At 33.0% G+C, this 13,501-nt stretch overlaps 1 protein-coding gene across 2 annotated transcripts in view; it reads right to left on the bottom strand.

The window, feature by feature from the left end:
* Positions 1–2,669: 2,669 nt before the first annotated feature.
* Positions 2,670–13,501, bottom strand: part of LOC145292060 (serine/threonine-protein kinase ULK4-like) — a 125,082-nt gene continuing 114,250 nt past the window's right edge. For both annotated transcript variants that reach the window (XM_080138108.1, XM_080138107.1), the window contains 4 exons: positions 12,688–12,795; positions 12,462–12,536; positions 6,672–6,760; positions 2,670–4,456 (listed from right to left, as the gene is read on the bottom strand). In XM_080138108.1, coding sequence (XP_079994234.1) covers positions 4,381–4,456; positions 6,672–6,760; positions 12,462–12,536; positions 12,688–12,795 — 348 coding nt within the window. In that variant the 3' untranslated portion in view covers positions 2,670–4,380. The remainder of the gene's footprint in view (positions 4,457–6,671; positions 6,761–12,461; positions 12,537–12,687; positions 12,796–13,501) is intronic.

Below are 13,501 nucleotides of genomic sequence, written 5' to 3'. Positions count from 1 at the left end.
TACTTATACCTGGGAATGAGGATTGTGAATTCATACCTGTTCCAAAATGTATTAATGTGTAATTTAACACAATAGATCTCATAGGAATAAAACTACACATAAACAACAGCATGGAATGCAATGGTATACATCAAGCCATTAATCCAATATTAATACATAATCTATTATTATATTAAATCTGAGTTAATCAAAGTTTGTTCATATTTATTTGCCTCCCCATAAGGGAAGAGGCATCAGGTCAGATTTTAATGTGGATAAAAGAGCACTTTGAACTGGCACAAAACTAAAAATTGGCTCAGTCTAGAAGGACTTCTCCTTCATTGATTGAGGACAGAATAGTCAAAGTTAGAACAGATACTACACTTTGTTTGTAGCCAAAAGACTAAAATTCATGTTTTTAATCAAATTTTGTTCTCTTAATATTGGTAAAAACTAATCAATTTTCTAACATTTTTTCTCTCATTCATCCAACTTCTTTCCTTCTCTTTGGTTCCTGATAAATCCCTTTTCAGTCAGGTGTAGCAAAGGGTTCCCTTTTTTTTTATTCTATTTGTTCTCCCAGTTTAATACCGGATGTCCAATTGCTATTTTCTCCAAGAAAACTATACTAAATTCTCTTCTATTTCTCCCTCCAGATTACACTGTGTTCACTTTACATTTTTTCCTTCTCTATTTCTTTAGTCATGTTCACTCCAGACAAGGCATATTGCCACTCAGATGTAACGGGTAACTATTTGAGACCATGTTTTTATAGAGGATGAGCGAGATGTCAGTTTACATTATATTTAAACTTCTGCATATCAGTACAGTCAGGGAAGAAGGTAACAGGGAGGAAATTCCAAAATCTTGCAGTCCGAGGGAAGAAGCTTTTAGAGTAAAAGGCTTTCTGGCATCTATGGATCTCTACAGTGAAGGGGCGAGAGTTTGTAATTTGTCAGATTAGTCAGAGGTACAAGTGCGATGAGTTCATTAAAGCATATTCCATTAAAATACTTTAAAACAGGCACAGGGATGCAACATTGTGGCGATGGGACAGGGATTGGTGCTTATTTTTTCTTTCTAGCCTTTCCAGCAGAGTTAATCAAACTTTGTTTGTCTATGGCTTTTTTTCTATGTATTTTAAATCACATAAAATACATAATAAAATATTCTTTAGATCTCAGACAGAATTATGTTTGAAAAAAATAATTGTTCTCATTAACTATCATTTTCAATTTATTCCACATCATTTATTAAATTTCTATCGAGTACACTCACCCTCTCTCATGAGTATTTTGACCCTTCCCTCCCACTTTTATTTTATACAGTTTCTATTACTCTTGCTCCCCTCTCTCTCTCTTTCTGTTTATTAACAACCAAAGATAATTAATCTAACGATAAAACAAATGATTGGAATAGTCCATTGTAAACATTAATTAATATCACATACATTAATATTATTTAATCATAGCTCTCTCTCTCTCTCTCTATATATATATATATATATATATATATATATATATATATATATATATACTAGCGCAGTTGTATCCGGCATTAAATAACGTAACATTAAATTCCTTTAAAAAAAAAAATGGAGTAAAAAAAAGGAAAGAAACTGAGACATGTGCATGCAAGTATTATGTTTTTTCTAAATAATTCACTTCTTGTAAGCAAAAAAAGAAAAAAATACTCTAGCTGAGATCAAAATCAAAACCTAAAAGCAGTGAGTCAAGTGCAATAACCATTAGGTCAGCTTGCCATAATCTTTAAAAACCGTTTCCAAACCTACCTATTAACATAAAGAAGCTGTCATGTGAATGATTCACACATGCACAGTAGTGAAACAGTTTGTGAAGAGATAAAAATCTGATGAACCCAAGTACCAATTTTTCAATTTTGACCCCTTAGAAACCCTTTTATTTGGATGAAAACTGATTAAAAAGTTTTCCACATGTCTGAATAGTTTACATACTGCATTTCAAGTCTGTCGATCAAAAATTTGTTGAGTATATAGGTTGAGAGTCGTCCTCAGACATTTTCACTTTTTTTATTTATATATATCAGAGAGAGAATGAGGGGGACATATACTGAATAGACTAATTTTGAATGTTGCCTTTACGTTTTTTAATTGAACTGGCTTTATCCCTCCACCATCCAGCCACTTTCTAAACAATATAACCCAAGCTCAATGGGTAACCCAAGGAGGTCACCTTTTATAGTGTTTTATATGTATAAATAGTGCTAGATCTCTTAATTGATTGACTAGCAAGGATTGCCATGTGCATTGACCCAATTTCTGATGAATTGTATGCAGAACTTCATTTTTTTTAGATAAGTTTTTTTCATAACACAAAACCTTTTTTATAATCGATTTAGCACATTGAGGACTAATGATTATTAAATCTTCCTGCATTTTGCAGTAGCTAGATCGGGAAGAGAACTGTCCAGCTCATATCTCCACATATGAATTTATTTTAAGTGTAGAACAAAACCCGCTCTTCATTAAACTAGTTATGACTTTACAAGTACGCAACATGACAGACACTTACTCGGCTGCAGGTGTTATTTGGAGATTTTTTTTTCTTTTATATAGCATATCAACCGTATCAGTAATGTGCTATTTAAAAAAGTTATTTCATAAATTCTGAAAAGTTATTGAATTATATATTTGGTTTCTCCTGTATGAGCAGGTAGGTAGATTTTTTTTCTTTTTTTTTTTTTTAGGTAATATATTATTTGAAAGTTATACACATTCTTGAACAGCAAGATGAGGTTAGTTGGTTGATAGAATTTGTTGTGGATATTCCTAGATGTTCTGCAGTCAATTAGAATATATTTGATACTAAGTGCAGAAGTTGAACCAAGATGCAGCTTCCCGTGATTAAGCATGTACCCATTATATGTGTATGTTCAATTCTGTCTTTAATATTATGTCATGTTTTTCATCTGATGGTAATTTCTCCTTTTTCTTTCCCAACTGTTGATTTATTTGGATAATTCATTTTGAGAACATATCCAATATTGTTTATTGCTTACGATTATGTTTGAATGTTTTGTATGATTTTAGTTTTGTAATATGTATAAGGAAATGTAAGAATTGTTATTGTCATTTGGCATGCAATGTTGTTTATTGCAGGTATACCTATATTTTTTACGGTTATTTAGAATATGGTTGACAACCATGAATGGTTGATTGCAGAAAATGCATTAATGTACAGCTGCCGCTTTGAGCAAGTATGTGTGTTTTAGATTTAAGTATGTATATGTGATTCTGTCTGTGCTTAATACTATATTTTGTTTTCAATTAGATAGCAGTTCTGTATTTTCTCTTCAAGCGATTGGTTGATTTTTGGATAATTTGTTGTTTAGGACCATATCCATTTTCTTTAAAATGATCTGAATTTTGTAATTTGCATAAGAAAATGTAAAAATTTTTATTGGCATTTGGTATGTAATATTATTTCTTGCAGATATAATTATATATTTTTTTACAGACGATTAGAATATGTTTGTGAGTAGTTGATCACAGAGGGTGCAGTTTCTAATTTGAGCAAGTACACTTGTGTACTAGATATTTATATACAATTATGACTCTGCTTAATACGACATCTTATTTTTAGTCAGATAACAGTTTAAGGTTTGCCTCTTGTTGGAAAATTTGTTGCTTGGGAACCTATCTCATATTGTTTACAATCTTCTTTTCATGAATTGTATGATCTTTGTTCAGCATAATAATGTTCAACAGTTGTCACTGTCATTTGGTATGTTGTTTATATTTGACAGGTATATCTCTATTTTTTCAGACGATAAGAATATGTTTGTCTGTGAGTAGTTGATCACAGAAGGTGCATTGAGGGTCAGTTTCTACTTTGTAAATAGACATGTATGTGTAGAGTAAGTACCTATGTTTGTTAGATATTTATATACAATTCTGATTGCTTTATACTCAGTTCGGTAGCAGTTCTGTGTTTTCTATTCCAACTGTTGGTTGATGTTTAGATTATTGTTGTTTAGGAACCTAATGCATATTTTTTATCATTTTCTTTTCATGAATTGTGCAATCTTAGTTTTGTATGTTGAAACTTAAGTGTTGTGATTATAATTTTAGTTCTTCCGTTTGTATGAATGTCAGTGCTTTGATTTCCTCTAATATCAACTCCTATCAATGTTTGTGAGTTCAGTCTACCCTACTATTTCATCCATAGGTTAGGGAGATGAATTCATATCGTTTCAAAGAGTATTAGTGAAAATGATGCAGTAGCCCTGACTGGACGACAACCTGGCACTCTGTTAGTCTGCATTGGTAATCACTGCATTATTTCCGCTTCCTCTGTATATTTGTACACATACACAAGAATGTTCATTGGAACTTGTTTTTTTTGTTTTCATTTTTCCATTTCACTCAAGATTGCTGACGCCTCCAATTTTCAGAATATCCGATGCAATCGAGGTGATAGCAACATCAGCATTGGAACTGAAAAAGAAAGCAAACAATTACGCATAAAAAAAAAGATAAAAACAAAATTGCAATATTAAAAACAAATATTTTTAGGTTTAATGAAATTATGGAACACTCTAATAATAGATGAATAAGTAAAAATCAAATTTCCATCTATCTATTATATAGATCTCACCTGTTTGTTAGTGTGTATGTATGTTTGTATGTCTTGCTAAAACTTTCGACACACGCAACCAACACTGAAAAAAAATTGGTATTGTTTAAAAGTTCAGTCTCTCGGCCGACAAATATCCATTCATTCTTTTACCATTAACTGGGATGTTTTCTACAAGAATGGGTCACTTTTTTGTCAACATTTTTGCAAAATCATTCACGCCTTGTGGTACTGACGTACGCATAAAACATGTTATTTTGAACGCCTGTGATGTCATAAGTCGCGTGGGCGAGACGACTTCTTAGCGTTACAGGTTTGAGCCTACCTGCCTGTTTACTATTTTTTTTTTTTGCGCTCGCATGGGTACTTTCTTCTATTTTTTTCTGAGGGGGTTGATTAATTTTTTTTTTTCTAGGGCTCCGTTAATTATTTTTTATTTTTTTTTTGCGCTCACATGGGCACTCATTGCTATTTTCATTTTTTAGGGGGTTTTGAAACTTTTTAGGGCGCCGTGGATCAACACCATTATCATAGAGCCTCTCTACACCCAGGCAATGCCAGGTATCCCCGCTAGTTACATATAAATCTCAAACTTCTGTAAGTGTGTATATTTGTAAGTCTCGCTAAAACTTTCAACATACAACCAACACTGACAAAATTGGTATCATTTGGAAGCTCAGTCTCTCAGCCGACAAATATCCAAAAATTGGCCCAAAACATTAATCCTTTCACCGTCAGCTGTGCTATTTTTTACAAGGTATATATGTCACAGCAGGCATGGTGACTAAACTGTTCCTTGTTTTGCACTTCCTTTTCATCTTAGCAGTACAGTTTTTTTTTATGCACTCGCTGTTATTTACATTTTTTTAGAGGGTTGGTTAATTTTTTTTTGTTTGAAACATTTTTTTGGGGGGAGGGGGGCTCCGTTGCTTAATACCTTTATCATGAAACTTTTTCACACCCGGCAACGCTGGGTACCCCCACTAGTCTATTACATAAAGGGGACCTGTCTGAGCGTTTGTATGTCTGCTAAAAAATTTTCTCATACACATTGTACACGCACCAATTTGACATCATTAGAAAGAGTGATCTCTCGGATAAATAATATAAAAAAATTAGAAAAAAAAATGGTCAATTTTATTGCATTTTATTTCAAGCGGGGTTCATCTAAAATCGTCTCTTTCTAAACAATTTCAACATGTGCGCATGCGTCAATCATTGTTCTCTGAATTAGTTTAAATACGAGAATTTTTGATGTGATTTCGTAATCAGTGCTCTGGTTGAATGGATTAGAAGCTTGTCTCATAACCATTAGTTTTGATGTTTGAACATACCTACCGATGGACGTTTTTTTAATTTATTTTTTTGCATTTAAACAGGGTTGTTTTGTAATTTGTACTATTTACTGGGAATTTTTTTACCGGTGGCTAATTATATTAAAACAAAAAACAATTTCCTTGTTTTGATTTTTTTTTATCAACAGTTTAAATCAACTGAGGCTGAGGCTTAAATTTTTTATTTAAAAGAAACAAAAATTTCAATCCAATCACGATTCTTTAATTAAAACAACAAAAAAAAAACAACTTTCTGTCATTTTCATTTTTTTAACAGTTTAAAACTTCTATAATCCATTATTGCATACGACAATTTGAGAAGCTAAAACCAACGCAAAAAACGTTGTTAACAAAAAGTGAAGCAGACAAATTGCAGAGTGAAATGCTTCAACGACTTTTTGAAACTAAGTTTAAGCGGACCAACAAAATACTTGCCTTTTAAGTATTCAGGTCTGTTTTGAATGAATATCACATTTAAGTAGTTTTATTTTACATTTTTGTACAGTTTATAACCTGTTTTCATTTAGTTATATTTAGAACTTTTTAACTTTATTTTATAAATTTTGCTTTCGGTTGAAATTACATTTTTTTTTTTTTTTACATTAAAATATCGTATTTCAGAGGTACTGAAAGTCCACATTTTTGTCCAAAGAGCTAAGATAGAGGGAAAAATGAAAACAAAAAACAAAAAAAAAAAACAAGTACAAACTTTTCTGTTAAAAAAAAAGTTTTTTTTTTTTACCTGGCTTTCTGGCAAAGAGATTGAATAACTGAAAGAAACTCTGAACCATATTGTTTTAACTGGTCAGCATGGCACTTATCAGCAGTTATCTGAAAGAAAATTAGTCGGGTTAGAAGGTATTACAAGATAAAGAGTAAGATTTTAATCTAATTTGACTGACAGAGAAAGTAAAACTGTCCAGTTCTGTGATTGTTTTGACTCTAGTTTCTTTGTATGCTTTTGTTATGTAGTTGTGGAACGCAAGAAATTATTTGTTATTTATCTGTCTGTCGATCTATCTATATATCCATGTGTATTATTGAGGTATCTATCAATCTAGTTATCTATCTTTTTCTCTATTTATCTATTGATCTGACTGGCATGGTGAACGAGAAGGTATGAGCTGTGTTTTAATATATTTGTCAAAGTCACATCAACCTTGGTGACTGATCAATTGCACTGGAAGAGTGTCTGATAGCTGACCCGGAAGGACGTGGTTGTCACATGATCAAGTTAGCTGGAAAAATAGAGGAGTTGGATTGAGGACGTCAACAGAAGATGATTTGAAAGGGGTCTCCTCTCAAAGGGGGGGGCGTCTCAGACGTGGGATGTGTAAGAACTAGCTGCCCAAGTAAAGATTGTCGATGATTACTCTGTTGAATGTCATGCCTGGGAGTGAATAAAAAGATATAAAAACCAACCCATCATCTTGAGTATCTTGCACGTGTCTTCTTTGTCAAGAGAATCAACTCAGCAGAGCCAGGTATGCCACGTTTATGTATTCGTGTTATATGTCAACACACACACACACACACACTGAAAGAAACACTAACGTTCATGGCAGGGTTAAAAGGTTTAAAGAATTAAGAGCTAATTATACATTAAGAAAATGTTAAGAACACACACCTTAACTGCAACATAATAAGCTTGAGTTCAATTAGTGAAGAACCACTATAGATATTAGTGACATGTACACACAACCCAACCTGACAACGTAACTTCTTTTTTTACTAGGGAGTCATCATTTATCTAGGCCTGGAGGCCACTCAAGGATAAGGGTTAATAAATGTAAGGTGGTAGTGTAGTAATCACTAATGTAATTGTTTTGACTCAAGTTTCTTTGTACTTGTAATAACGTTTCAACTTCAGAAATTATGTAGTCATCTTCAGTTGAAAATAGAAATTCTCACATTTTGTTTATTGTAGAAAACTACATACTGTTATGTTATTTAAATTCACAATCGAAACCTGCACACAGGTGTGTGACAAGCACAATCCAGAATCGATGGAGTGAGGATAAAAACATTATTCTGTCACTTGTGAAACCACTACTCCTCCCTGTATACGGAGCCAAACTTTTCACAATTTGTAACTGTTAGGTCTTTCTGCTCTCTTACATGGTATTTACTTCTCTCATACTATAAGGGGATATGAGAAAAGGTTGGCAAGAGGAGAAATGAACCAGCATCCCAAAAGAAGCACTCTTGCAAAAATAAATCTAGACCCATCGGCATTTACCGGTGAGAGCGCCTCAGACAACAAGCGATAAACTTGCTCCTCTCGAAAGCCAGGAGGTAAGGCCTGGGAGAGTGGACTTCCTAGAGTTACTAAAAACATTTGCATCAATCTGACAACAAAAAGGCCATCGAAATAGCCCAGTTTCTGTCAAACTGATTGTTGAGGTCAGAACCTCGACTGACGTGCACTACAAAGTACACAACTACCATTACTCTCTTACACGTGTTACAAATAGCATACAGATCAAACAATCCTGAAGCATGACTTTTCTAGGTTCCGAGGAGAAGTCTGATTTGATCAACAGAAACAACAACAGCAAGGAGGTGAACTGAAAACCTGAGTGTGCCAGGTTCAAATCCAATTGATTGCGTAGAAACACTTTCACTTAGGGATGTTGGCAACCTGCATGTAGTCCTTTCTGTAAATATCTAACATCTTTCTAGAAAAAATTCTTACTAGAAAGATATCAGAGGAACAAATGTCAACAATAATCATCTGATTCATACGAACGTAATGAATGAATAATGTTAATAACATAACAACAACTATAACTACTGGTTGCTGTTTTATTAACCAATACCAAATGTATTCTTATTAGTTTTATCGCATATCAAACATCAATGTATTATCTATAATATAAATCTCACCTGTCTGTTTAAATATATGTATGTATGTATGTATGTATGTCTGTCTGCCTAAAACTTTCGACAAAGGTGACGGATTTTCACGAGATCAGTATTGTTTTGAATTTCAACCCTTTGGACGACAAATATCTAAAAATTGGCTAAAACATTAATTCCTTCACCCTCAACTGGGCACTTTTCTACTAGGAGGGGTTGCTTTTTTTGCCAATATTTTCGAAAATCATCACTTTTTTTCAATTGACTAACCTTAATTTAAACCTTCGCCACTTCCGGTTTGGTGATGGATGCAATGGCAAAGACATCACTTTTTTCTTTCATGTTCTTTTCCTCCTTTGCGGTATGGGTTCGAGACTGCCTGTCTACTACCACTTTTTTTTTTCTCAACACACACCTCCAAACACCTGATCAATACTGGGCAATCAGGTTAGTTTAATATATAAGTAGAAAAGAGAAGTAGGAAGTGGACCTTGGGTTTACTTTCGACAGCCTTTTTGCTTCCTTTATTTTGCCCTTTAGTCCTCACATTTCCAGAGCAATGTTTCTGATAAAAAAGGAAGAATTGCTGTTTTATGGGTCAGAATCTGTTTCAATCTAACATTTATCGTTGATAAGTACTATTTTTTCTCCTTACATTAAGTGGTTTCCTGCCTTGTCTGGAATGATTTGCATAAAAAAATAAAATTGTTGGATAGTTGGAATAATTACTTCTTCATTATTTTTATATTTTTTTCAGATAGTTTATGTAAACAAGATAAAAACTGAAAGCACTCCAATGACATTTACATTATTAGCACAACTTCTTAACTTTGATGCATTCTCTTCATTGCCAAACACTTGACACATTCTCCTCTACAATTCATCCTTATTATGGCCGCCACTCCTTTCATATGCAAATTAATACCTTTATACTTTGAAACCACATGATTCCATGATCTTTAGAGATCATTTCATATCACACAGACCTGCGTCCAAACTGGCACTTACATCTTTAGTACTCCATACACGCCCAGACTAAAGTAACCCTCCCTACACGGACAGACTAAAGTAGCCCTCCCTACACAGACAGACTACAGTAACTCTCCCAACACAGACAGACTACAGTAACTCTCCCTACACGGACATACTAAAGTAGCCCTCTCTACACGGACAGACTAAAGTAGTCATCCCTTCACAGACAAACTACAGTAACTCTCCCTACACAGCCAAACTAAAGTAGCCCTCTCTACATGGACAGACTAAAGTAGTCCTCCCTACAGAGACAAACTAAAGTAGTCCTACAAACAGCCAGACACAACTAGCTCTACAAACACATTCTTGAATTGAAAGCCATGTTTAATTTCAGAAAAGTTTCCAATGGGTAGCTACTCTGTACAAATCCTGGAGATGAAGAATTTTCAGTGGGTAGCTGTTCTGTACAGGTCCTGGACTTTATAATTTTGCAGGTAAAGAGCAAAAGATCTCTCTCGTGTTGACATGAAAAACTTATGTGCTGGAAATGTGTTTAAATAAAACAAGTTACAACATGTAAAATAAAAACAGAAAAGTCATTTAGTTCATTTAGATTTTAAAATTTGAGCATGCAAAAAAGGAAGCCATATTTAATTTTGTTCAAATGTTGAAGAAAAATATGCGTGCAAAAAAATAATAGAAATTGATTTTTATTTTTATCTTGAAAAGGTGAACAGAAAACCATTTTTAATTTTAATTATGTAATTTTGTTCTAAAATACAACTATATGTATAAATATTCATGTAATATGTATCCGTGAAAAAAAAAAGTGTTTAGGTTTTGTTAAGTAAAACAAAGCAAAAGTAGAAAATTGGAAAGACGTATCAAATTTTTAAAAATCAAAAGAGTATTGTGCACAAAATAAAAGTAAAAAAAAAAGGCAATTTTAATTTATGCACCCCTTGAGATAAGCATGTAAAAAAGTATTTGTAAAAAAGGAAAAGAAAATGTTTCAAAAAAGTGTTTTTTTCAGTTTTTTTATTTATTTATTTTAAAATTTTTTTATTTTATTTATTTTTTTTTTACTAAAAGTTTAAACATTTGTTACAAAATTCAAGGAATATTTATTGCAGTCTAATACCTATTGTTAATATTTCACAGAAATCAGGGGACGTTGGTTGAAAAATATCCAAAGAAAGAAATTAACACATCATAAACAGGATGCAGTGTAGATAGGGATCAGCAGGATTCAAGTGGTTGACTTTTTGGGACAAGTCAACCCAGTTTGGGAGTTTAACAGACGTGATGTCAAGATGACTGACTTAAGAGTATCAAGTATGAAGTCTGAAGAAGAAATTAACTGTATAATGGTTTATTATGTGAGAATCACTGCACTCCATTCCCCTACCGATAATGTAGCATGCATGCACCAAAATGCCTTGAATACCCGATATGGACAGTAGTGAATTCTTTATTTCCTGACCCCCAAACTAAGCTAAGCATTTTTTTTCTCATCTGTTTTTTTTTTTCCTGCAGACTATGTGACCCTGGGATTGAGGGACCTATCTCTAAACTTTCCTTTTAAAAATAGTAGTTTTGAACTTATACTAAGTATAATACTTATTGGCTTTATTTGTTTTTTCATCAAGAGTAGAAAAAAGCATTGTGGATGCGTTTTTGGCAACCCAGAGATTCTCGTTTCCTCTGTTTTGTCCCTCAGTTCTCATATTCAATGATGAGTGATGTTTCTGACAAAGGGGGAAGAAAATGCTGTATACTTGGTTGGCAGTCTTGTATGAGCAGTAACTAGAGATGATTAAATTTTCTTTCTATTCTATTCTATTTTTGTTTTTTCGTATGTCACTAATAAGGGTGCTGGAGGTTAATATTTTACTGGGCTGACTTTATACGCCTGACAGTCAGGGACCTGGATTCAATTAATTCTGAAAGAGGCTGTCCTATCAACAGATAAAAAATACTACGGCTGTTGTATTGACATTTAATAAATAGAGTTTGGATCATGCAGTAGTTTCTGATGGGGCCTCTTGATGCCATCTAAGTGGGATCTGCTATAGCTTTTCCTTTATCTATAAAAGTTCATTTCTGACCAATGCAAGACAAGCCATCAATTTCCACAATGCAAGCTCTAGTTATCCACCCATCATTGTACTTGACATGACCAAACGAGTGAAGACACTTCTCATGTAGTGCTAAATTTTCTCTAAAATTTACAAATTCATCTTCACCATCAATATTCAGCAGTTCTAAGGAGAAAGACAATGATTTTCTAGCAATTTCCATGGCATTCTCTAACCCAGTATTAACTACAAATTATCTTGACTCATGTTATATTATAAAACATTTCTTTCTTAAACTTTATACCAATAGTTTTTTTCTACTAAAAAAAAACAACCTTTTATGTAATCTACTGTGTTGCTACCTATTTTAATTTCTGCCTCAAACTCATCCTGCAACGCCAGGAAAGAGGAGGCAAAAAGTTTACCACAAATCAATGAAAAATATGATCATTCGCAAGATACACAATAAACATTGGCTCTATCATCAAACAATTAAAATCACCAACCCAGAGCCACCATTTCCAGAGGATATTCACATCAACGAGAGGTGGCCAAATCTATTCATTGAAAATTGGGTTTGACAGTGTACACAGAAGTGTGGAAAAGGTGACATTGATACTCACAAAACGTTTAATAATCCGGAGAATAACTTTTTGCCTTTTGCTATCAGCAGTTTGCAAAACTTGACAATAAAATGCCTGCAAAAGAAAACAGGAAAGATAGAAAAATATTACCATTATTATTTTGGATAACAACTAAGTAAATTTTATCTTTTTTAATTTTTAAACTTTACTTTCTCACCAAATAACTATCTCCCCCCCCCAAAGGGTGAATCTGAAAAATACAAACCATATTTTCTTGTGATAAAGCATCTTTGTCTTCCCCTCCAAAAAGTTGTGCCAATAGTGACAAAGATTTTGTGGCCAATTCTTGAATTTCACCATCATTGTGGCATAACTGAAAGAAAAATTTTTTTTTTTTTAATTAAAACATTAAGACAAAGTCTGGTTTGACCATTTTATGGCATATCAAGCTTTTTATGGTGCTTATCTAAGTGTATTTTTTTTGTTTGTTTTTACAAGAGAGCCACCACTTATCAAAGCTCAACGGCCACTTAAGGATAAGAATTAATGAGTGTCAGATGACCAGTGAGGCAATACCGTGATGATCATTAATGGTGGAAATTTGGTAAGATTTGAGTATTTAATAAGAACCTGCTTACATTGGACTTAAAAACGACCATGTTATCTTCAGCTGAGAAGCAGTCATGATATCATGTTCAACCACAGCCATCGTAAGAGATGGCCTATCAACTGAAAAATGACGTCATTGCTGAGGTCCTAGCAAGCAAGATATGTGGAACATTTAGACTGTTGATAATGAGCAGAAATTTTTACAGAAAACTTAAAAATTGGATTAAAAAGAAGATGAATAAAGAACACAATGATTTATACTGAAACTCATCCAATATTAATTAAAAAAAAAAAAAGAACTGAAAAGGGGAAAATTGTTTATGTGTTAAAAGTAATTGAACATTCCATTGAATTATGGATTTTAAAGATTAGAATATGTTCTTTATTTACTTATAAATCACATTTAAAAAGAAAAAGAACACGATTTGATTTGTAGTGAAACTGATGTTTATTCAATATAAATAAATAAA

The sequence above is a fragment of the Euprymna scolopes genome, chromosome 13 (assembly GCF_053919585.1).
Source record: "Euprymna scolopes isolate OS-2025 chromosome 13, ASM5391958v1, whole genome shotgun sequence".
NCBI lineage: Eukaryota > Metazoa > Mollusca > Cephalopoda > Sepiida > Sepiolidae > Euprymna > Euprymna scolopes.
The sequence above is the reverse complement of the archived record's forward strand: the minus strand, read 5'-3'. Positions and strand labels throughout refer to the sequence as shown.